This window comes from Marmota flaviventris, chromosome 1, assembly GCF_047511675.1.
Source record: "Marmota flaviventris isolate mMarFla1 chromosome 1, mMarFla1.hap1, whole genome shotgun sequence".
Classification (NCBI taxonomy): domain Eukaryota; kingdom Metazoa; phylum Chordata; class Mammalia; order Rodentia; family Sciuridae; genus Marmota; species Marmota flaviventris.
This window is the reverse complement of record NC_092498.1, coordinates 125,510,242-125,534,414: the sequence shown is the minus strand read 5'-3', so window position 1 is coordinate 125,534,414 and position 24,173 is coordinate 125,510,242. Positions and strand designations below refer to the sequence as shown.

The 24,173-nt window shown below is 52.5% G+C and overlaps 1 protein-coding gene across 1 annotated transcript in view; it reads right to left on the bottom strand.

Annotated features, from left to right (window-relative positions):
* Window positions 1–24,173, bottom strand: part of Tmem132d (transmembrane protein 132D) — a 500,207-nt gene that overhangs the window by 362,639 nt on the left and 113,395 nt on the right. The window contains exon 2 of the mRNA XM_027952047.2: window positions 16,418–17,303. Within this exon, the coding sequence (XP_027807848.2) occupies window positions 16,418–17,303 (886 nt within the window). The remainder of the gene's footprint in view (window positions 1–16,417; window positions 17,304–24,173) is intronic.

Genomic DNA, 24,173 nt, shown 5'->3' with positions numbered 1-24,173 from the left:
TGCCAAGGGGACATGTTGTCCAAAAGGAGGCCATGGGGCAAGAGAAGCGCCTTTGGAAGCATAGTTGGTTTGCACATCTAGGAGGAACCTACTTCATCAGAGCTCCAGGGGAGGCCTGCAAGAAAGCAAGGTCATGCAGAGCAGCCTGGTGAAGGGCTTGTCTTCCTGCGAGTCCCAGGCCTGAGGGAGACAGCTGCACTGCAGGACCAGCACCCTCAGGAAGAAGTATCCACATACAGGGATGTGTGGATATCAGGGCTGGGCCTCCCACAGCAGTGTCCCTGGTTCTCCAGAGCAGAATCGCCCCCCCCCATCCAGGACGCAGCAACACACATGTGAGGTCAGGGTGATGGAGGCTGAGGGTGGACTCTTTCCACCTGCCTTTGGGGGCCCAGTGTCCAGTCCTGTGGATGGACAAGAGATTCCATGTACAAGTCCATCTTGTCCCTCCTGACCCAGCCCTCCCATCTCCATGGTCCTCCTGTCACTCTAGCCAGGTGACCACCTTGGGCCAAGGGCTAGGAAAAAGCGATACATTCCTAGGACTGTAGCTACTTCCCGGTCACCCTCTGACTCTCACTTCCTGTCTGCTGGTCAGAGAGAAAGGACTTTGAGTCCTATGGGCTGGCAGAGGCTGGGGGTGACCTAGGCCTGCCTCACCCATGGCCAGTTTCCTGGCAGCACTGGACTTGGTGTGAGCAGGAAGCACACTTTACTGTGTCGGACTCTCAAGTTCAGGGGTGAATATGTTAATACAGCTGGTCTTTGCTTCTCTGATTCTTAAAGTCAGTATCCTAAGTGAATCTGAGCCTGTCTACTTGAGAAAAGACAGAAGAGGCCACGCGGGTGACGGTGGCCTACAGGTCTGATCATTGAGAGGTGATAAAAGATGGGTCCCAGCCCTGCATGGTTTTGTATAAGTAAGCTTGTGAATTTTCAGGTTTTCTGGATTTCTGGCAATTTTACAGCCTCCTGTGATGATGTGATCTGCATATGTGCACATATGTAAGGATGGATGGAGTCATACCAAAATTTTGGTGGACACCTGTCTGCGTTTAAGACCTGTTGATACCTGTAACCATTGGCACAGTCAGGATACAATGCAGTTTTACCACCCAGAAGCTCCCTCTCTTGTGCCCCTTTGTAATGAAGCATCTCTCCTGCCCTGTTATGGTTTAGATATGAGGTAACCCCCAAAAGCTCATGTGTGGGACAATGTAAGAATTTTCAGAGTTGAAATGATTGTAAGTACCTTAACCTACCCGTGGATTAATCCACTTAAATGGATTAACTGGGTGGTATATACTGGATATACTGGCAGAGATATGGCTGGAGGTATGGCTGGAGGAATGAAGGAAGTGGGTCACTGAAGGGTGCCTTTGGGTTTGTATTTTGTCCCTGGTGAGCAGAGCTCTCTCTGCGTCCTGGCTCCATATCCTGAGCTTCTTTCCTCCTCTGTAGCTTTTGGCATGATGTGCTACCTCACTGGCCCACAGGAATGGTTCGGCCATCATGAACTGAACCTCTGAAACTTCGAGCCCCAAATGAACTTTTCCTCACTTAAAATTCTTCTTCTCAGGTCTTTTGGTCACAGCAGCAAAAAAAATGGGACTAAAACTTGCCTTAATCCCCACCCCCAGCAGCCATGGTGTGGTTCTCCACTGTCCTTTGACTTTGTGGAATGTCACATAGACAGAATCCCTGCTGTGCCACCTGGAGAGCCCGGCTGCTCTCATTCAGCTGCAGGTCTTCCAAGTTCATCTAAGGAGGGCATCAGTGGGGAGGGATAAAGATACCAAACTGACAGAAGTGAGTAAGTAACTGTTGGGTCGGAGTGATGGCACCTGGGGCCCATTATCTATCCTCTCTCCAGACGTTTTGAAGTTTTCAATACTAGAAAGCTTTCCAAATTCAGAAAAATATCACTTTTGTTTCTTGCATAAGCAATGTGCAGACCAGAAGAGATTGCAGCTTGACAGAATTACAGACCAGAGAAGATTGCTTCTCGGTCCCAAAGAAACTGAGGCCCTGGGGGAGGGAACAGCCGCAGCAGAGCTCCTGGAGCTGGAGAGACACTCAGATCACTGAAGGCGCCAGGAGCAGGACACCGGCCACTATGCTGGCCACCTGCGTCTGCACTCCTAGGGCTGGCGCTGCCCTGCCTGATGGGACAAGGGCCAAGTCCTACTTCTTTAGTAAAACCCAGCAGCAAACCTCTGCTCTTCACCAATCTGAGTCCTAAAGAGTCAGATCAATAGCTCAATGTCACAGAAATAGGCCCGTGGGTCCTATAAAATGGACCTCATCTAACCTGAGGGCACCTACACCAAAGAAGGGGGGTGGCCCCTTTCTCTGTGAGGAGAGGGGACCTAACTCTAGGCACAGAGGCAGGGGTCCATCAGCTGGGCACTCAGATGCCTGCTGACTGTCCACAGGTGACAGTGGAAGAGGGAGATGAGGTCCCCTGCTCTTCTCCATGTGCACTTGTTTGAAATGCAACCCCTCTGAGCTTCCTGACTGTAAAGTGGTCAAAATTTGGAAAGCAGAATTATAATAGATCTTCCTCAAGCCATGGAAAAGGGCAGCAGGGGATAATTTTGGAGGCCTCAAAGGTTTGGAGCAGGCTACTGAAAGGAGGAGTTTCTGAGCAGGGTGCTGGAGGTCCCGGCAGGCTGCAGCGGTGGCCCTTCCAGCAAAGAGAAAGGATCATTTCACCTCACACAGGCTTTACTGCAGGAGAGTGACAGAAACGTCATTTCCTCCTGAGAAGGGCTAGCTGCACTCAGCAGAGCAGCCTGTCCTCAGACCCCTTCATCCCACAGATCATGTTCATCACAGCAAAATGATTCTCTTCTTTGTGTGGCTGCTCTTGGTGTAAAGTCATGCTAAGACTAAGCTCCAACGCCACGCATTCGGTTTCAACATCAGAGCGAGGACTTCCCTCCTGGAGCTGCCCTTAGCAGACCAGCCCTGGGCTCCTCTGCTATGGTGGTGGCTTCCCGGGTGCAGGGTCAGTCCCTGGACACACAGTTCTCTCTGGTTCCTTCACTTTCCCTCTATAGCATCTGGAAGGAGGGACCTGCTTGTCTCAGGAGCCACAGGAGGCTTTGCACAGTAAGGAAGAGAAATACCTGGAGGACCCGGTGGGCTGGGGACGAGCAGAGGCATTCAGGAAATCCACAGGACCCGGGACCCAGCAGTGTTTCATTCCATGACAAGACCAGAAGGTTCCATGGCTGTGGTGTCCACGGAGAGTGACTGGGCCCCAGCACACCTTGGCACAACCTGGGGACAGGTTGGGCTGCCACAGGTAAGTAGAGGAGCCAGCAGAGCCTCCAGGGATGCTCCAGGGACACTCCCATGACACAGCGGAGACTCTTCCAGACCTGGCTGTGGGAGAGGCTGAGGGCCAGCAAACCTGCTGGGGCAAAATGGCTGGAAAAAACTGAACCAGGGGTCTGAAGGGCTAGACTGCTGGTCACTGTGGCCTGTAGGATGCACAGGAAAGAAAAGGACCCTGATCACAGGGAGGGGAGCAAGGGTCAGCACAGGAGGCAGCCAGCAGCTGAGTTTCAGAAAATGGCAATTTCCACAAGAAATGAATCCAAATCAGACACAGGCAGAGCAAGCAGCCCCTGGAGACGTGGCCTAGAGAAGACCACCGGGGCCCTGCTCCCCCAGGGCAGTGACATGGCCTAGGGAAGTCCTCCTAGGCCAGCTCCCCCGGGGCAGTGACATGGTCTAAGGAAGACCACCCAGGCCCCGCTCCCCCAGGGGAGTGACATGGCCTAGGGAAGACCACCCAGGCCCGGCTACCCCAGGGGAGTGACATGGCCTAGGGAAGACCTCCTGGCCCTGCTCCCCCGAGGCAGGGGAAACACCGTCTTGTCCTGTGCCACTTTCTGCTGCCCCTAGGACTCTGCAAAGTCTTTTTCTTCTATTTCATCTTATTTGTTGTGTCTTCTGATTGGCTGAACTCTACCCGCGACTGTGTATGGCCCTCTTCCTCGGCCCCCAGATTGGACTGGCAGGACTGAGAGGCCCCGGTGACCCTCTGAGCTGCTGTTTCATTTCCATAGATCAATCTCCCAAACTGTTCCCTAGGGGTCAAGCTCAGGAGCAGCACCCACCCTGGTAACTGGCCTCCCCCTGGGCACCCAGCGTGGCATGGGTCACAGAGGGTCGAGACTGCTGAGAGAACTGGAGGCAGGGATGTGACTCACGTTGACAAGCGAGGAAGGGCCCAAGACCGAGCAGGGAGGCCACAGCAAGGGCCAATGGGCACTGGAGTCACCATTGCAGCGGCAGTGAGGGCCGGCTACAATGGAGAACCTCACACAGGTCTCCCTCTGCCACACACAGGTCTCCCACCAGGGTCTCCCAATGACCACACCCAGGCAGAAACCAGAGCCTGGCGAGGCAGGGAATCAGATCTGCAGAGGGCAGGTGTGTCCACCTGAGAAGCACAGCCAGGGGAAGGTGGGGAGGAGGTGGGACAGCAAACAGACCGTGAGCTCGGCACCTGCTCTCACCCGACCTCTCGCCAGTGGGCTGGTCGGTGCCATTTTACATGACTCTAATTTACCACTGCAGTTAACTGTCAGTACTGCTGCTTAACCAGCTGTCCACGAACTCAGTGGCTTACAATATGGTTTTATTATAGATCATCATTTTGTACATCGGGAAGGAGGACAGGGCTCAGCTGGCCCTCCTTCTGCTCTACACGGCTGGGGTCCTTGGCTGTCTAGTCTAGGGAATCCAAGACAGCCTCTCTCTGTGTCTGGGGGCACCTCAGGAGGTCTCCCAGGACCGTTGGACTCCTCCACAGTGGCCCGGGGCTCCAGGGCCAAGTGTGGCTGGAGATTCTGGTGGAAGGTCAGGCTTCTTGTGACCAGCCCCAGGAATTTCATACTGTGGTGTCTGCACCAAGGCCTTGCCATTCAGGAGTGGGGAGACTGTCACTGAGTACATGACCACTCGCCACCCACCACACCTTCATCTGCCCTTGGACGAGGCCTGAGGGAGAGTGGAATCCACAGGCTGATGAGATGCCCTGAGCTGATCCGGGAAGCCACTGTCCCACCCTCCACGTCTGCTTGTTGACATTGGAGTTTGCTTTGCTTTTATTTTCTCTTTCTTTATTTCATCCTCTCTCTCTCTCTCTCTCTCTCTCTCTCTCTCTCTCTCTCTCTCTCTGTCCTAGATATTGAACTCAGTAGCACACTACCCCTGAGCTACTCCCCAGCTCCATTTGACTTTTCTTTTGAGACAGGGTCTCTCTAAGTTGCTGAGGCTGGCCTTGAGCTTGCAATGCTCCTGCCTCAGCCTTGCAAGTAGCTGGAATTAAAGGTGCGCATCACTGACCCAGCCTTATTGCTTAAAAAAAAATTTTGCTTTTCATACCTAATGTTTGGGGTGGGGGAAGTTGACTCGTGGCTCACACCAGAATGTGCTGTGACAGACGTGTCTCTGTGTTCCCAAAGAAGATCCTGCGAAGCAGCATTGAACATGTTCCTTCTTTATTTATTCTTTATAATTTAAGTCAGAGGTAACCTTCTAGGTGTGTATGTATCAGCCCTCTTTCAAAAATGAATTGCCACTGCTAACTTCAAAGTGACCTAAGTAATCCGTTTGCATTTTCACCAATCCTGACATATTTCTTGGTTGTCTACATGGATCTGAATTTGGTGCAAGTTGTACTCAAGGCTCACCGTGCTCTTTGTAAACCTCCATGACGGAGGCCAGAAGGCCAGCCCCAGCCCCGGATGCCCTCTCCCTTGAGCCCATGTGGTCCCCACTGTGCAGACACGGGTCTGAGAGTTTGAAGTGCCATTCCCTGGGACATTATTAGCACAAAGTGCCTGGAGAGGCCCCTGCCGGGTCTGATGTCTCTGGAGCGCCGTGGCTGGGGGCCCAGGTTGACTTGCAGGTTCCGGCGATGGGCAGGCAGCTCACCTTACCTGAGCCCCTCTGAAGCACTGAATGGTGTGGGGGCGTGCCCACCCATGGAAGGCACATCCTGTTGTCACATGCCATCCCTCAGGAGGTGCCGGACAGTGTCCTTCACTTCCTGTTACATTCCCAGCACCAAGCTTCATGCTCAGCAAATCTAAATCAAATTAGGGGATATTTTAGGTAGTTCAGTATCTTTGGCGCTTTTGTTTCAGATGGCCTTTTGGTCTCTGTGGCTTCACCCTCTCTCCCACCTAGAAGGATGAACTTCCGGGTGCCCATGTGCTGGGCCGTGGTGAGTCAGCAGGTAGCCAGGACGGCCCCTAGGATCTAAATTCAATGGTGACATGAGCCACAGGGCCCTGGCCTGTTTTCTGCCCTCTGAACTTTGGGTTCTTCTTCTGACAAACATAGGAATAACAGTACCTACCTCCAGGACAGCACTGAGGGTTGAATGTGTGTAAAGAATTCAGTACCCAGAATAAGAGCCCTTCAGAGCCTCGGCCATCTCAGTGCAGTCAGAAACCTGTACATCCTGGGGGCCCAGCACTCTGCTCCCATGAACAGCAGCCCAGGAGTACTCCATGGAGGGACCAGGGGAAGGAAAGGAAGACTCCTGGACAGCCTGGCGGGCATCCCCAGGAGACTCATGGGGACAGCTGGCACTTGGGACATACAGCCCACCCCAGTCTGCCTTGACTTAGATGGCATTGCACCATCCCAACTCCAGCATGTGGCTTGTCCCCCGGGTGGGGTGGGAAGGAGAACAGAGTGCACTAGGTGGGTCTTCTCACCAACGAAGGTCTACTGGCACCCACCCAAGTGTAGGCCAGGGTCCCGCCAGCAAGAGAGGGCACAGTTGGATGCCGTGAGGACAGGAAAACCCACCAAAGCTTGTTTCTTTCATTCCCTGCAGGGACTGAGAAAAAGACGACCAGGTGGATCTAAAGCAGGGGAGACCACAGTGAGGGACTAGACACCCAGGAAGGTCAGTGCAAGGTTACGGAGCATAATATCCATGACGGGACACAAGCATGGCCAAGGTCACCACAAACTTCAGTCATAAAACAGCCCATCTGTCTCTACATCCCTAAAATAATAACCATAACAACAACAATAATCCTATGTCATTCAGATTAGAAAGCTAAACATACTAAAGATTGCTTTCACAGAAACTAGCCTGGTGCCCACAGGCAGAGGAGACAGGAACATTCTCAAGGGCGCAGCCAAAACCAAATCCCACACCACCCTCCCCAGAAGACCCCCGAGGCCTGGGTGAGGAGATGCTGACCCCCTTCCCACCACTGGCTCACCATCCTTCCTCTTCCTAATGCCTGGAGGCTACATCAAGAGCCACACCCTTGCACAGACCCCAGGTGTCCCAGAGGTGCCATCTGCTGTCCCACCCCTACCTGCCCAGGAACCAGAGGCTGTGGACTGAAAGTCTCAACCCCATGGATGCAGGGTCCCACCCCTCCCCTCTGCCCCAGGCAGGAGAAGAAACCAGATCCTTTGCAAATATTTATCTCAGAGTCCTCAGGGGACGTCCTGAATGGTTTCTGTGTCATTCCTGGATTCCCAGGGGACTCAAGAAAGCCCAACAGGTGCTGATGGCCTCTTCTGAACCTGCATCAGAAGTATCACAGCATGAGAACAGTGGGGCCTCGGGGACTCTCAGGTGACGCTGCCCAAAGAAGGAAAAGAGGACCCTGGGGTCAGAGGCACCTGGGGTCAAACTCGAGGTCTGCTGCCGTGGGGACAGCCTAAGGCCCATCTCTTCTTGGGCAGCCTGCAGTGGGCATCTGTCCTGACGGGTTTCCCAGGTCACTGGGGAGGGGTGTGGGAAGCTACCTGCATCACACGTGCCCTCCAGCGTCCACTCCCTCCTCTGGACAGCACCCTGGATTCCCTAGGAGGTCAGTCTGTCCTGCATGGGACTGACCAGGATGGTCAACACAGAGGCTACCTCTTACTGGGCCACTGGAGGCATCAGATCTTCTTCTCTCTGGCACCGTCAGGGCTGAAAGTGTGTCCTCCAAGCCCCCAAACAACCCTCGTCCTGGGACTTGCAGCCAGAGCTAGTGATGAACAGAGCGTCTACTCCTGCAGGGGAAGCTTCCTGTCACAGACCATTTGCTGCTGCATGCATCCCAGCCCCCAGTGTGGTTCTGGGCTCTGCTTAGTTCAAGGTCCCCCCTCCAGGCCCTCTCCTGGCTTCTGGAACCTTCTACCGCCTGCTGGCTGAGCTCTCATTTCTGATTCCAACTGCGTTTCTGTAATGTCCACCGAAGGCTCTTAAGAAGCACTGTCCTGAGGGAACAGGGTCAGCTGTGACGTGCAGAGGCTGCGGCTCCACTCCTGTCCTCAGAGGGCAGGCCCTCCAAGTGAGAAGCAGCCCACAGCGCTGCCCCAGATCCAGAGGCAGCCCTCGGGGGGGACCCAAGGAAGGGGCCATAGCCTGTTTTATTTTCCATCTTAACGGATCAGAAGGTAGTGTTTGTGTACCCCTGTGACCCAGGACTCAGGAGGCCGCGGTAGGAGGAGCCCACGTACCAGGCCAGCCTCGGAAACTCAGTGAGACCCCGTCTCAGGGTAAAATCTAAAAAGGCTCAGATGTGGCTCAGTGGTACAGCACCCAGTACCAAAAGAGAACAAGAAAGAATGAAAAAGATATTATTTATTTAACCCTGTAAGTTCCAAGTTTTCAATTCTGTGATTATTTCTGCAAATTGGACACAGGTGCATTAAAATAAATTGAAAATCACAATCTAGAGCTTGTGTATGCTTTATGTACTTTCTCATATATATAAATATGTATTTTTTCAAATGCTCTATTCACTCACCTGTTACTTTCTCAAAGACCTCTAGAAACATAATAATGATTACAACTTACCTTAAGTGGTATGTGTTGCTCAATTTAAGTTTTTACAGGTTTCCATGTCTGAGGTGATGGAACAGAATGAGTTAAAGCAAAATTAGTAATAATTGATGTTATAAAGGCCAAGAGGAGAAACCGGGAAAGTGTGTTTTAAGCTACCTGCACCACACACAGTGTTAAGAAACTGGGCTCTGATTTGTTAAAAAAACATAGATTGAAAAGTCTATAGAAACAACTAATTTTTAAAGTATAATTGATACACTAAGAGAGGAGATAAAATGTCATCATATAAATTAATGACACCAGAGATGGTGAGAAAAGAGGAGAGAGCCAAAGAACCATAGAAAACAGTTAAAAACATGCTCAATATCAATCTGACTACATCAACATTCTTTAAATGTTAATGGAGTAACATACCAAATTAAAAAGAAGAGATCATCAAAGTGGATTTAAAAATGAGATTTGGCCTAGAACATTTATCAAACACTCACTGATACTATGAAGAGACTTATCAGGTAAAAGTAATGGAGGAATGGAGAAAGAAATACTATGACAACAATAATCCCAGGAAAAATGAAAAGCTCAATGCTTAATCATTTTCATACTGATTAATGAGACTTTAGTCCCCAGGGATAAAGAGGAGACACCACATGATGACAAAGGCTTAATTATCTCAAAGTTAGAATGCTCCTAAATATGTGCATCTAGTAATATCCATGAAAATATCGAGGAAGTCTCTGACAAAACTGAAAGGAGAACTAGCCCAGCCCTCCGTGACGAATGGAAGCTTTTACCCACTCCAACAGTGATGGGCAGAGCGTGCAGAAAACCAGCTGGCATACAGAGGAACTGGCCACCAAGGCGACCACCTTCCAGGCCACATAACCTTGAATTGAAAAAAATAGAACCCTGCAAAGGTTATGCTCAGAACACAGTAGAAATCCAGTAGCCACCAGTACTGAAAAAAGATCTGGTAAACCCAACAGGTATCTGTAAATTAACAAACACATCTCTCAACATCGCTTCATCAAAGAATAAGACTCAAGACAAATTCAAATATGTCTTAAATTCAAACCAAAGCATAACATAAAAAATTATGGGGTACAGCAAAGCGGTGTTGAGAGGAATATGTAGAAGATTTAATAATGCACATATTAGGAAAGAGGAAAGACCAAGTTGGTACGGAGGTGCATGCCTGTAATATCAGTGGCTTGGGAGGCTGAGGCAGGTGGATCTCAGGTTCAAAGCCAGTCTTAGCAACTTAGTGAGGCCCTAAGCAACTCAGTGAGACGCTGTCTGTAAATAAAATATGAAAAAGGGATGGGAATGTGGGTTCAATCCCCATTATCCCCCCACACCAAAAAAGAAAAGAAGATGAAAAATGATAGCCTAATTTAAAATCAATAGCTTTCACCTTGGTAGACCAAAGCAAGAAGAGCAAATGACACACGACACAGCCTGAGGAAAGGAGATGACATAAATTAGAGAGGAAATCACTGAAATAGACAACAGGGAAACAACAGAGAAAATCAGCAAGACCAGAATGTGGTTCTTGAATGGATCAATCACAGTGATGGATGTCTCCCCAGGCCTACCCCAAAGGAGAGGGAGGAGGCTCAACTCAACAGGCAGCAAGAGAGGGTCCTCACTACCCACCCCAGGGATGACCAAGGATGAGACCTTTTACTTCTTCCGAGAGGTGTTACGCAGTGCGAGGGATGTCAATAACAATGTACCCTACGTTTCAAAATCGCTACAGGCGAAATTCTCAAGTTCTCACCAAGAGGCATGATAAATATTCCAGGTGATGGATACATTAAGTAGCTTGAGTTAATTAGGCCACACGGTATTCATGAATCAGAACTTCACACTCCATAAACATATATAACATACATATTCCAACGTCTGATCAAAAATGAAATCAAATCAGAAAAAGGAACTGTAAGCCACAAACAAGCGGATTCCCCTGCAGGCACACATGGCTGGTTTAACATCCAGAAGTTAATCAGGGTGAGTCACCATGTCCACAGGCCAGGGGAGAAAACGTGTGAACATCTCCATTGGCACAGAACAAAAACTAGACAAAATCCAAGAGCAATTATGATTCTTTTAGTGAGCGTTTCCTTGCTGTGACCAAAAGACCTGAGAAGAACAACGTAGAGGAAGAGAAGTTCATTTTAGCTCAGATTGAGTCCAAGGTCAGCCAACACCACTGCCCGGGCCTGAGGTGTGGCAGAACATCATGGCAGAAGGGCATGGTGAAGGGAGGCAGCTCAGGACATGGCAGCCAGGCAGCAGAGAGAACTCCAGTCACCAGGGTCAAAATACAAACCCCAAAGGCACACCCCCCAGTGACCTGCCTCCTATGGCCATATCCCACCTGCCCACAGTTACCACCCAGTTAATCCACTCAAGTGGGATACAACTTTCATAATCTAATTGTCTCGCCTCTGAACTTTCTTGCGTCATCTCACACGTGAGCTTTTGGGGACACCTCACGGCTAAACCACAATAATGACAAAAAAAAAAAAAAAAGAAAGAAAGAAAAAAGATAACACCCCGCCCCCAGCAAACCAGTAACGAGGAGCACTGTCTCAATGGGATAGTTGGAGAAGCAGGCCTGCAGGGGGCGTCCGACCACCAGGCCCAGAGGATGCCGGTCAGCAAGGTCAGCGCAGGCAGCCCCTCTCGCTACCTCTATCCCACATCCCTCTGGAGCCAGTGAGGCAGCCCTAATGGCCAAGTGGGAAGAGCTGAGCAAAGAATTACACAAGACAACAATGGATCACGGCCCAGTGTGTGACCTAGGCCCAGAGATCACAGGTGCCCTCAATGGATGAGAGCCTCAGGAATAAATACACCAGGGAGTAAGGTCTAGGAGTGTCACCTGCTGTCCACAATGACTTACACAGAAGGACCCCCTCAAGGATAGGACCCAAGGCCACTTCCTGCAAGCCTGAGGTTGTAACTACTTCCTTCCAAAGAGAGCCCTATGGGAAGCAGAGAGAAAGCAGGCAGCCCGGGAGGCTGGGGGCCAGCCTTGGCCAGGCAACCGGGTCAGCGTGAGTGCCGGGTCCTGCTGCCCTAGGTGTCCTCTGCAGGCTCTGGAAGAAGTGACCCTGAGCCACTGTGATCTTCCTCCCCAAAGCCCTTCCCCATCTGACCATGAGAAGAACCTTGGGCAAATCGCAGAGGGAGACAATCCCAGAGCCCCTGACCAACAAGTGTCCAAACTGTCCAGGACGTCAAAACCCAAGAAGGTCTAAGAACAGGCAAATCCAGAGGAATGCAGGAGCCAGGATGCCCAAGTGCTACCCAGAGCTCCGACCAGACCCCGAAGAGCACATGGGCCATCAATGAAACCAGGGCAATGTGAACAAGGCCCAGGTTCAGTGACAGTAATGTCTAGCACTGGGCACCGATTGTCCCTCACTACCCATGTGAAATGTGAACAGGCCCTGCCTGCTGGCGCATGGGAACACTCCGGTCCCACTTCCCAGTTCCTCTGTGAAGCCAGAAATGCTTGAAAACAAAGGATTCACTGAGGAAAGACGGGTAGACGGACCTGTCTCACTACCCAGTGACTCCCATGGCCCCGCTGGAAGCCAGAGGGATGTCCAGCCCACACGACCCAGAGATCACAGGGCACCTGTGGGGCGGAGATACCCCAGGATCCCCCTCTTCAAAACAGCACCCCAGAATCACAAGAGGGCAGCGCCTCATCCCCTGGACTGTGTCCTTGTGCAAGGTACCTAGGAAGCCACCTCTCCAGGAAGCCATGCCAGTCCCTCTCCCACCTGGCATGGCCAAAGCAGGTGTGTGGGCCAGAGGCCACTCCTCAGGCTCTAGTGAGTACAGCAAGACAGGGACGGCTGCAAGGATTCAGGGTGCCCATGTCTCAGGGTGACAGGCTGTGGACCTGGCCCGCATTCAACCGCAACCAGCGCCCACACTGTGGGGCCCAACTCCACTTTAGTTAATCCCAGATACACGTGGTATTCATTCCATAAACACCTTAGTCATTTTTCCCCCTTAAATTAGCCAGAGTGGGATTTATGGCCTCAAATCAGAACCCTGGCTTGGTTCCCCAGGGTTCATTTTACCTGAGCCAGAATAAGATCCTGTTTGGGGTCAGCAGACACAAGGACACATCACTCACATGATTCAGTCTCAGACCACCATGTGAGTTCCGTCAAAGTCTCCTGCAAAGCCACCTGTCCACCAGAGAGCCTTTGAGCCTCCTCCACCCCAGGTTCACTGCCCCCTTGCCAACCCCCTCCTTCTGCCCTTCCTGCTCTCTACTCCACACAGCTCAGCTTTGCGAGGAAACCCCCCTGTCTCAAATCTGAGCACAGTTGTGGGTTCAAGGCACTCGACAGCTTCCAGGGCATGTAGCATTTACAACTATGAGGACCTCAGCAAAGCAAATGCATTCCATAAGGGTGAGGGTTCCATCCATTCTTCAGTCAATGAGCTTAAGGATGCCCCTGGCTTGAGAGAGGCCCTACTCATCCCAGTCTGGTGTCCCAGGCTCCAGGTCTCACACCCGAGGTTTTGGGCTGCTAGTTAACCAAGCTGATGCCAAGCAACTGTTTGGCTCCAGCCTCTCATTCAGATCTGAGGACCAGAGCTCCTTTGAAAGTGACTCCCTGTTGGAAAAGGAACAGAGGGGTGGCTGGTGTAGACGGGAAAGAAAGAGCCCCGTCCTCACCATCCCCCAGAACCACAGAGGTGTGCTCAGGGATCTGGGTGCTTCTGAACCACGCACTCTTGGGGGAGGGAAATGGAGGGGGAATGGCCGGCGAGAAGGTGGGAGAAGGGCTGAGGGCAGTGGGACGCCTCAGTTGTTTACCAGAAGGAAAACATTTTCCGAAATTAAAAGGGATCCTTAGATGTCGAAGGTATGAAAGCGTTTTGCTTTTCCCCTGCGAATGTCAGCTTAGGAACAGGAGCGGAAGGGTAGAACAGACTTTATTAGATGACATGCAGTCCCATCCAGGGCTTCTCATCCTCAAAGGGACAGGCACGTACACACACACACACACACACACACACACACACACACACTCACACACACACGCACACACACACACACTCTCTCTCTCTCTCTCTCTCTCTTACACACACACACACACACACACACAGCAATTCTTTTTAAAAACTGCCTTTATTTACAATGTGGTTCCTAGAACAGAAGCCAGCCTTCTGTGTGTCAGTCATGCATCCCCCCTGAGGCCACAGCCACACAAATAGCCGGGGAGCTGTGCAGAGATGGTCAGTCATCGTCAACAGAGTCCAAAGTGCACGCACACCATCAGCCCTACATTCGGAAATGTGGACGGGTCCCCTCTCGCGGGTGGCACTCGACTTGGTCCCCTCTCCACTCAGCCATCCTCTAGTGGCAATGGATGTTCTACTGACACCTGACCTAACAAAGCTCCCTCTGGACCGTGTCAGCCCCATCATCCACACAGACACTGGATACACAGGTTGCAATTCCACAAAAAACAGTTGCAAGAACTCAGTGGGATCCCACAGGGTGGTTTGTAACCGAGGGCCAGGGGAGGGGATCGACTAGCCCTAAACATTGGAAAGCTATGCTAAATTAGTGCCAAACTGACTTCATCTAAAAAGATAGGTGGTGCATTATTTACTAATTTTGGAATTCAAACTAAAGGCTAATAGCATTGTCAGGTCCAAATTCACCTCTCTCTGTCCCATAGACAGAGAAGATTCATTCACAATTAGAGCATCTTAATATTCAGCAGGTGCTGTGGGAGACAGGGTACCCTCTTACCAAGTTAAACACACCTCGGGAGGTACTTGTCTGTCATATGGAAACTGACTCATTGCCATGCATCCACAGTCCTGAGCTCTGAAACACCACAATTTGGCTCCACAGTCAGAACTGTGCAACTGTGACCTCTACGTGGGGCCCCTGAAGCTTCAAATGTCTTTGTTTCTGAAATTGCAAAGGTCCGGGTCCCCTAGATGGTGGCCCTGCAAAGTGAATTTCTCTTGGTTTTGTTAGATTGCCAAGGCAAAGCAGCCTCTGGGCTCCAGGGGATGTGTTTACTGTGCAGTAAGCTGGGACACAGAGCTCTCTGTGAATGCAGAGGTATACTTACAACTGTTTCCTACAGAGCCTGGAGGAGGACTGCAGTTCCTGAAATCCAAAGCTTCCAGGCTGCAGGCCACCCCTAGACCCAACAACCAGCATGAAGGACAGAAGGGGCAGCAGAATGGAGGAAGACAGGGCTCCCTTTATACAAAGCATTTGGTTTTCTATTATACTTCTCTCTAGACCAGTAGTTCTGCAAAGATCATCAAGCTACACTTGAACTTGGGAAAGCAAAACACCTGGCCAGCAGCCCAGGGCAGGGCCTGTGACCAGCTGCAACTCCATCACCAAAGAGGGACAGAGGAATCCCCAAAGAAGCCTCAGCCCCCCAGAGGTCCTCACACCCCCTAAGTCCTTGTGGCCAGTCCCCACATGCAGGTCAGCCTGAGCCAGAGGTCTTACCTCCCAGGCTGAGCCACATGCAGTCATTATACTAATGCTCTTCAGGGTCTATCCCTGCAGTTAAAATCAAAAAGCAGTTCCTGACACTAGCTCACAGTCCACTGCACTTCAACATGCAGGGTACGAGCAGGAAGAAGTGGCGATTCGTTTCCTTAAACTCACCCACCACTGAACAGAACATAAAGAAAGAAGCCACTCCACAGCCCAGATGGAGGGGGATGAGAAAATAGATCCATGTTGGATGAACTTTTAAAACCCACATATAAAATGTGTCTCGGAGGCAGCCGCGCTCCTATTTTCAGGGTTCGTAACACACACTTTATGGTGCTGCTCGGCAGGTCAGGTCACTGCGCTTTGCAGCAATGTTCGGAGGCTTTAGGCGGCCGACGCTCACTCTAAATAGCTGTTCTGGCCAAGTCTAGCCACACTTAAAACAACACTCTTTAATGGAAATGGAATCCGTCCACGGCAAGCAGCGCAGTCCAGAGAGAGAGATGGAGGGTACTTTCTAAAGCCCACAGTGCCCAGGCTCAGAGCCTCATCCTGGGTATCAATGTACATAAGATATGCCAGAAATTCCCCCATGCCTCCTCCCCTTGCCATGCCCTCTTAGTTCTTGAACACTGAGCTCTATTTCCAGGGAAAGATGAAATGACAGCCTCGAGGTTGAAGCCATGGTATACTTAGAACTCGGCTTTGGGAAGAGACTGAGCTGGCAGCACCGTCTTCTCCACCCTCTCCGACTACACTGAGGCCTCATTTCAACTGAGGCATTCAGCTACCCGATGGTGAGGTGGCTGCTGGCTTGTGGATGGACCCTCAGGGGGAGGCCAGGGTCTCACACCAGCATCCCCTGGCTGCCTGGGGGTGGCCGGGGAAAGCTGTACTATGTATTTTCACAGCCCAATTGCCAACCCAGAAAGATCAAACCAGCCTCTGCTTTACCAGCAGGACACAGCGTGTACAGACCTGCAGATGGGCTACACTTTAGACACACACTGCTCAGACTCCCCAAAGCAGTGTCCACCTCCGCACTGGGCGGAGGACGCGGCTACCCAGCTTACCTCAGCGTGAAGCGGTCCTCGGTGGAGTTTCTGGAAATGGAGATGGGGAAAGTCAGTACAGCTCCTTGTCGAACCGTGGTTGGGACGTAGTGAACGGCCACATTGCTGTCCAAACGCAGCTCCCTCAGGGCCGGGGAGCTGTGGGTCTGGTAGAGGAAGACACTCCCAATCCTGTGCAAGGGGGGCGCAGACTCATCCATGTCACTGTGGCCAGTCCGAGCGCCATTGCTGTTCCTGGAATCCTCTCGGGTGCAGTCCCCTCTGTCGCCCCCTGGCTGCACGGTGTAGTAGAGCTCCACAGGACTCCCCTCGGGCTGCTCTGCGGGCTTCCGCCTCCCCACCACCGTAGGGGGGCTGAACCAGCTGGCCGGGAGCTCCAGCTCGGCCACGCACAGCCCCAGGTCCCCGCCTAGCTGGCAGCTGCCCCTCACCTCCCGGGTCTCCCGGAAAGCGAAGACCTGTAGGCAGGGCAGCCTCTCGGCCGCCCGATGGTCATCCCAGTCTCTGCCCACAATGTAGAAGAGGATTTGCACCTTGGGCCGGCTCAGGTAGATCTTGTCCCGCAGGATATAGGACTTCAGTTTCCAGTTAAGGGAGAACTTGCTGGTGAACCCGAAGGGGTTGGAGGGCAGCAGCAGGTCCTGGGGCACCACCTGCTCCATGGAGAAGGGCCCGTAGCTGGCGTTGAGCACCGGCAGCCCCTTGGATTTGTAGACGAGGAAGGATTCCACCCGGGACTGCAGGCTGGAGTTGCGCATGATGTCCTGGTTGGCCTCCTTCAGGAAGAAGGAGACGTCCGCGTGGTGGATGTGGTAGGTCACGGGCAGATAGGTGGGCAGCAGCGAGAACCTCTGGGTGCTTTCCAGGATCCCTCGGCCTTCCGTCACTGTTGGGAGGGAACCGGAGCCTAGGGTTAGTCACCCCCGTCCTGCAGACCTGCACGCCCCCGCCAGAGCTGGCCGCCCTGTGTCTATGCCAATTTATTCACCCAGCGTTTCTTATCCACTTGCTACTCAATACATGCGGCGCCTACATATTCATGTTAGAAGGAATGAAGGTCTCTACTGTAAGCAGAAAACCACAGCCATTTGCCACCCACGGGAGCTGAGCATGCCGCTGACCAAGGTTCAAACAAAAGGATCTTCTTAAATTTCAACTGGGGGTCACAGTGCCTCAAGGAGGTCAGGTCTGCAACCTGCTCTCTTCTTGTTACAAGGGTGGATAGCAAGGGTCGGGAAGGCAGTGACATCGCCAGCAGAGAGCCCTCCCCGTGGCACCACCAGATGGCTGAGATGGAAGCAGGAATAAGTTTCCCACGGCAGGTGTAGGCCACATCCATTACCCACGGATGGCACTTCATGTCCACCATTTATACAGGCCACATGAAGGACACCGTGTAAAGAGGAATGGTGAAGGACCAGGGTGAAAATAAATTAAGATGGAGGCAATCACCACCCCTTGGCACTGTCCTGTCCTTGGGTGAAGCTGAGGAATGCAGAATGCGGGAGGGTACTTTGGAAGGAGTGCTCAGAAGCAGATGAGATGCCTGACCTCACCCGCTCCATGCCCTCTGGCCAACTGGGACACCAGAGCTGTCCAAGGGACAGTGTCTCCCTCCCAGGAGGTCCACACCCCATGGAGATGACCTGTCATCAATGAACAAAACCCTTCTTTCTTTTTGCCTCACTGAGCATATCCCTCCCCCATGAGAAAAAAAAAAATCCCAAATGCCATTTTTTATAGTTTGCTTTACATTTTGTAAGAAAAACACAGAAATTACATAATATACAAAGAACGGATTTAGCGAGTTTTTGAAATGGAAATCACTGGCTCTGCCAAGCTTATGTCTAGGCGAAACTCCGCCAGCCGCACACTGGGGGTGCCAACTTGCCTCTGGCCAACCTGTACCACAGCTACCCCAGCCCAAGGTCTCCATGCCACCTGTCTCAGAGGCCCTTGGGGACATGCTCTGCCAAGGGAGACACCCCAAGTCTGCAGCAGGGGACAGCAGAGAACTCGGAGAGGGGCCTGTGCCCGGCTTTGCACACAGCTGTAGGCAAGTCATGGACCCCCTTGGCTTGTCTGGGTTTGACAACGGCACGAGGCCTGACCCCACACTGAAGCTACAGGGCACCTCGGACACTGCGAGGTGCCCAGGGGCCTCCAAGCTAACTGCTAGCCTGGAAGCCATGTGGCCAGCTCGTCAGGGGAATCTCAGTCCAACGTCCATCAAACCCAGGGCGGCTGAGCCCCAACTTCACCACCAAGGCTTGTGCCCTGCTGAGCTCTAGGCATTCTGGACTGGCCCGAACCCTAGTAAAGATGGGTTTCTATCAGAAATCAGAACACCACAGCTACAGCAAGAAGCTACATCCACCCTCAGGAGGATGACACGCTTCAGCTTTCTGCAAGTCACTCGTGAGACTCCCACTGAACTCTCCCTGCATGCTTTTAGTGAAAGGAGAGGACAGGGTGAACATCCCACCCATATGCTGGGTGGAGGCTTTGGGCTGCCTCTTCTCTGGGGCCCCACGTTGCCCTGGCCATGCTCCTGTGCCCACTTCCCCCTGCCTGGAACCCGTTCCTAGACTGTGTGTCTCTGGTCCTGGTCCCCACTGCGACCACACTTCCCTGTCAGAGCTTAATGCTTGCTGGTGACTTCCCACACACATGGGGCCCCGCACAGCGAGGGGCACAGGCACAGGGCCTTTCTCTCCATGGTACTCGCTGGGCGTCCTCGGCACAGGGCCCGGCAAACATCAGGCACTCAATAAACGTTTAATAAGCAAACGAATGAATGAATGAGTCCACAAATAGATTATGTTTTTTAAGTTTCCAAGCGCAGATTACATTTTCCATTAGGACGGTATTTGCTGTCCTCCCCGCTGCATTACTGTGATCAGAATCCCTGATCCTTTTATCCCCCAGGGGCTCCATGTAATCCAACCGCCAGGGAACTAAGGAGTCCCTGTGTGGCGAGATTGCTAAAGGGCCTCTGTCCATCACACAGCACCCCACGTGAAAGCCCACCTGACCCTCCCACCGTGACCACCTGGACCCGCTACCTGCCAACTTCGCCATTCAGTGTAGGAACGGCCAAAGCCAAATGGCGAAATCACAGGCAGGTGGACATAGACATGAACCCCAGGGCCGTGAACTTCCCTGCTGAGGGTCCGAATCCTAACACTGAGGACACAAAGTTAATTTGCTACTAATGACACAGTCCCAGGCCAACAGTGTCAGGTCCTCTGACTTGATTCAGGAAAGCGGGAAGGAGAGGTCACTGTGAATGTCATTTGAGGGGCACTAACTCTGCAGCTTTGTTCTACAGTCGGCCTGTCCTTCTTTGTGCCTGGTATCCGACCGCCATGTTTAGAACGTCCACATGCTGCATGCCCAGTGCCACTCCCCTCGTTCATTCCCTCGGTTTTTACCAAGCTACAGAAATAACAGCCGTCACTCGGCACCACGCGGGAACGGCTGAGGGGACTGTCCCCGGCAGCAGACTCCCACAGGGCGGCGGCCGGAACCCAAGAACACCATCTGCACGCCACATAAAAACGCGTGGAGTGTCAAGTGGTAAAAGCAGCTATGCACAGTTAATCTCAATTAGCAACCATCAAGAAACATGATAACGTGCAATTGTGCAACCGTGGCTGTAAATGCGGAGCTGAAGGAAAGTGGCGCGTTCAGGTTTTTGAGCAGCTCAGAGGCCTCACAGAGGTTTTATAGGAGCCATGTGACATGACTGAGCATACACTTCTTCCCTGAGTAACTAAGTCACTGGCCATCTGCGCACAGGACCTTACCCCCTGCGTGGACCCAACGGGAATGACCACAGGAACGTGACAACAGCTAAAAGTCCACGTCTGAGCTTCAGCCCACCCATCCTGGCTCCAGAATTCTGAGGCATCACCTGGGACTCAGGCAGAAGACTGCTCGGCCAGGGCTTTCAGGGGAACCCTGGGACCCCATTGCCATCAGACTCCCAGTAAACAGAAATATTCCAGGGTCCACACTTATCATAAACTCAGTACCAAACTCTGGTTGTTTTGCTGGAATTCAAAGTCACTGAGCACCTTGGATTTTGATTTTCCAAGTCTGGCCACCCTGGGCTTGGAGTCACGGAGACAGAGCAGCAGTGAGCCTGCTCATGCTGCCTGGTCTTGGTCAGAGCTGACTGGACCACACGAGAGCCCCCGCTGGGAAGGGAGGGAGCCCTCGCATCCACGGGGTGTGCTCCAGACTCAACCAGTGCAGGTCAAAACAGGCAGGGACGGCTCCTCTTGCCACTATGCCCTGCATATCTGGGCTCACGGCTCTTCCGGAAGCACTGGCATCGTGCCTGGCATGACAAGGGACCTGGGCAGACATAAAGCGCCCAGTAGAATGCATGTGGTTCTGAGCCGACACATCATGTTATATTAGGGACTGGAGCACCCACAAGCTGTGACCAATCCCATGGACACTGGGGAATGAGAGGATTCCACATGCCAGGTGCCAACAACCTCTGAATTGCAACCAGCAGGATCGAGGGTAAGCCAGCCACACGGAACAGATGGCCACGCAGGTCAGGCTCCTGCTGATGTGCCCCCCTGACAGAGCAGGGTGCAGGACAGCAGGTGGCAGGGCCACCCTGAGCTCTCAGAATGAGTCCAGGCCTAACCTAAAACCATGACAGAATCCAGTCCCCAGGTAGCAGTGTCATCAGACCCTCAGGAGCCGTTTCCAGCAGTGGGTCTCTTGGGGATGCCGGTCACCATGGGGATGCATATGGTGAAGTGCAGGGCGGCCCCATCCAGAGAGCTCTGAGAGCAAGGGAAAGCCCATGGAGACCAGGAGACCCCACTAGGCAATGGACACTTCCAGCTCCCAGGTGACCCTTACACTGAAGCCAGTCCACCTGGAAGAGCAAGAAGCAAAGAACAGGAGACAAGGACTCACAGTGACAGTGCAGGGCACCAGGAGGAAGGTCAGGAGGGGCAGCACTCACGTTTTCCCCCTCAGCCTCACACTGCCCAGGATTGTGCCACCTCCCTTCCCAGCCTCAGGATGCTGCTCCACTGTTCCTGGCCTTGTGTTCAGGCCTCTGTCCACCCCCAGGTGCAACCCCTACCTTCCTGCACTGCTGCCCTGGCCCTCGGGGTCACCAGGCTGTCCCTGGTTCAGGTCTCCAGCAGGGATATGGCCTCCCCTTCTAGACCATTGCCCATCAGGCCCCCACTCCGGGAGGTTCTCCCGTCTGCAGGGAACTCTGCGTCCATGCGGTGGCTGGATTGCCTTTCTACTCGGGTGTGCAGCAAATGACACTTTGTTCCTAAGTTTGTTTTCTTCTCATCACCAAATTCCTTCCATAGTAAGGAAGGAATTTGCTGGAACACCGCCCCTGTGCTACAGTGATGTGGGAGCCCGTCCCCTAGCACCCACGTGCTCAGCACAGGGAGGACCCTGAGACAGAGAGGGCCAGGGACCAACCGTGATGGTCGGGCTCCTTGATGACTCATCAGGAGACCCTCACAAGGCATTTAAGCATCAGGTTCCTTTTGTTGTCTTTTGTGTTTTAAGTCACGTTTCTCCCAAAGAATATCAACCCACAATGTTGTGTGGTCCCCAGGGGTGTGCATACAAATGCATGCACGCACACGCACACACGATTGTAGAGTGGAACACGTTCACTTTATACACGCCGTTCTTTATTCGCTTCTAAAACACTGAGTTTATTGTAGAAAATATTCCAGAAGAGAGCGTGTCCTCAACCCCGAGTGACTCAGGGAGCCCATGTGCACAGCAGCTTCCAAAGGTGCCAACACAGGGCAGCGGGTCTAGTCAAGGAGCTCGCCACCCATGGGGAAGCCGTGAACTTCCCTGTCCTGCTCACTTGGGCCATTTGTGACAGACACTTGTGCCAGGCACTGGGGAGACAGGGCTCCTCAGGAACCGGATCTGCAGCCTCAGGAAGCTGAGGTCTCAAGTTCAAGTAGAAACATAAACACAGGCAAGGTGGCCACACACAGGGGAGCCCCCAGGGGAGCCCAGCAGGGCGGGGAAAGCCCTGTGGCCAGTTAAGTCATTCTTTGGTCTGAGACAGGGGAGGGCGTGAGGGCAGCTGGGCTGCCCCAGATGTGAACTCTGAGTCTTCACATGACCCCAGCTGACTCCAGAAGCATGGAAACTTAAGGAAACTCAGACCCTCCTGGCCAGGGCCTCTGGACATCAGCACGGCAGGCGATGCTGCGCTGGGCTGTCCTGTAGCTGACCGGCCCTCATCAGCCTCCTTGACCTCACTCTGCCAGACACTAGGAGGACGCACAGCCCAGTCCTAACACACACAGAGGTCTCTGGGCATCTGAAAGGTCCTTTCAAGGCAGAGATGCCCGGTAGACACAGGGCAGGCATCTAAGTGACTGTGAGAACAACAGCCAGCCCGGATAGTGAAAGTATCTTCAGATGTTGCACACAGAGCCGCTGTCCATCTGAAAGTCATGTGTGCTGGACATGCTGTGTTTCTGTTTGCTACTCCTGACAGCCCTGTAGTGGACCCTCTTTCTCCACAGAAAAGATTTAACTGGGCCTCTCTAGAAATCTTCACCATGGCTGATTTTAGGACTGTCAGCAAGAGTCTCTGCAAAAGAGTTCAATGTAGATAAACTTCCTATTTTCATGTCACCCTGTTTTACTTGGCCACTGGCCAAGAAGATACCAGCACTCCAGGTGCTGGACACCCGTTACTAGTTTTTCACAAATGTACCCAGTATAGTACTTTGAAGAAATGTGCAAACAAGGCCTCTGGCCTTGAGCTGGGCTTCGCAGAGATGTCTACATTTTAAAGATAAACAATTGGGCTCCATGGTAACAGCTGGCAGGGGGAGGAAAGAAAGGGGAGAAGATGCTCTCCCCTTCTCAGGTGTTGTCCTTGAAGAGTTAACTTGCCCAGAACAGTGAAAGAAAAAGCTGCTTTTATGTGAACTTCTGCAGACTGTGAACTTCTGAGCCCCTCCCCTTACATGCTGGGTATAAAACTCTGAAACTACCTGAACTTGAGGTTCAGGGGATTGATTGATTACAGCAAAGGCTGTACCCTCTGAACCTGGCTGCAGCCAAATAAACCTGCTTCCTGCCGTCTTCGGTGCCTTGCCTCCTTTGTCCCTACAACAGCCCCTCTGGGGGAACACAATTACTCCAGCGTGAGAGCAAGACACCAGCCTCAGGAAGAAGCAGATTGTCCATGTGCAGTGACTCACACACACTTCATTCTGACACACATCTGTGCATTTTTTTCTTTTCAAAACTGACAAAATTTTATTTTAATTGCAGTAAATAAAGCTGCCAAGAGCTGAGGCCCAGGACGCGCCCACAGAGTTCGAGGGGAGCAGGTTGGGCTGGAATTTCTGGGAGATGAGTTGAGGATGGCTGCTGTCCCCTCCTTGGCCTCGTTCCTGATCATCCAGGGCTGCGCTGAGAAAGTGCAGGGACTCTCAGGGGAGAGCACAGGAGCGAAGGACACTCAGGGCAGCACCAGCAGAAAGTGGGGAGGTTACACACAGGCACACACACGTGCGTGATGATTCAGATCACACGTGATGACTGAAAATGTGGAACTCACACTAAAGGCTGATCTGACCCTTTGGAGCAGAGGCCAGGACGGCGTCCACAAGAGGCCAGGGCTTCCTGAAACGCCGAGCTGCAGCCTCATTTGACCCGCTGGCAGAGCAGCCCAGAGGGTGTTCTGTACCCAGCTTCCCTTCCATTAGCCTTC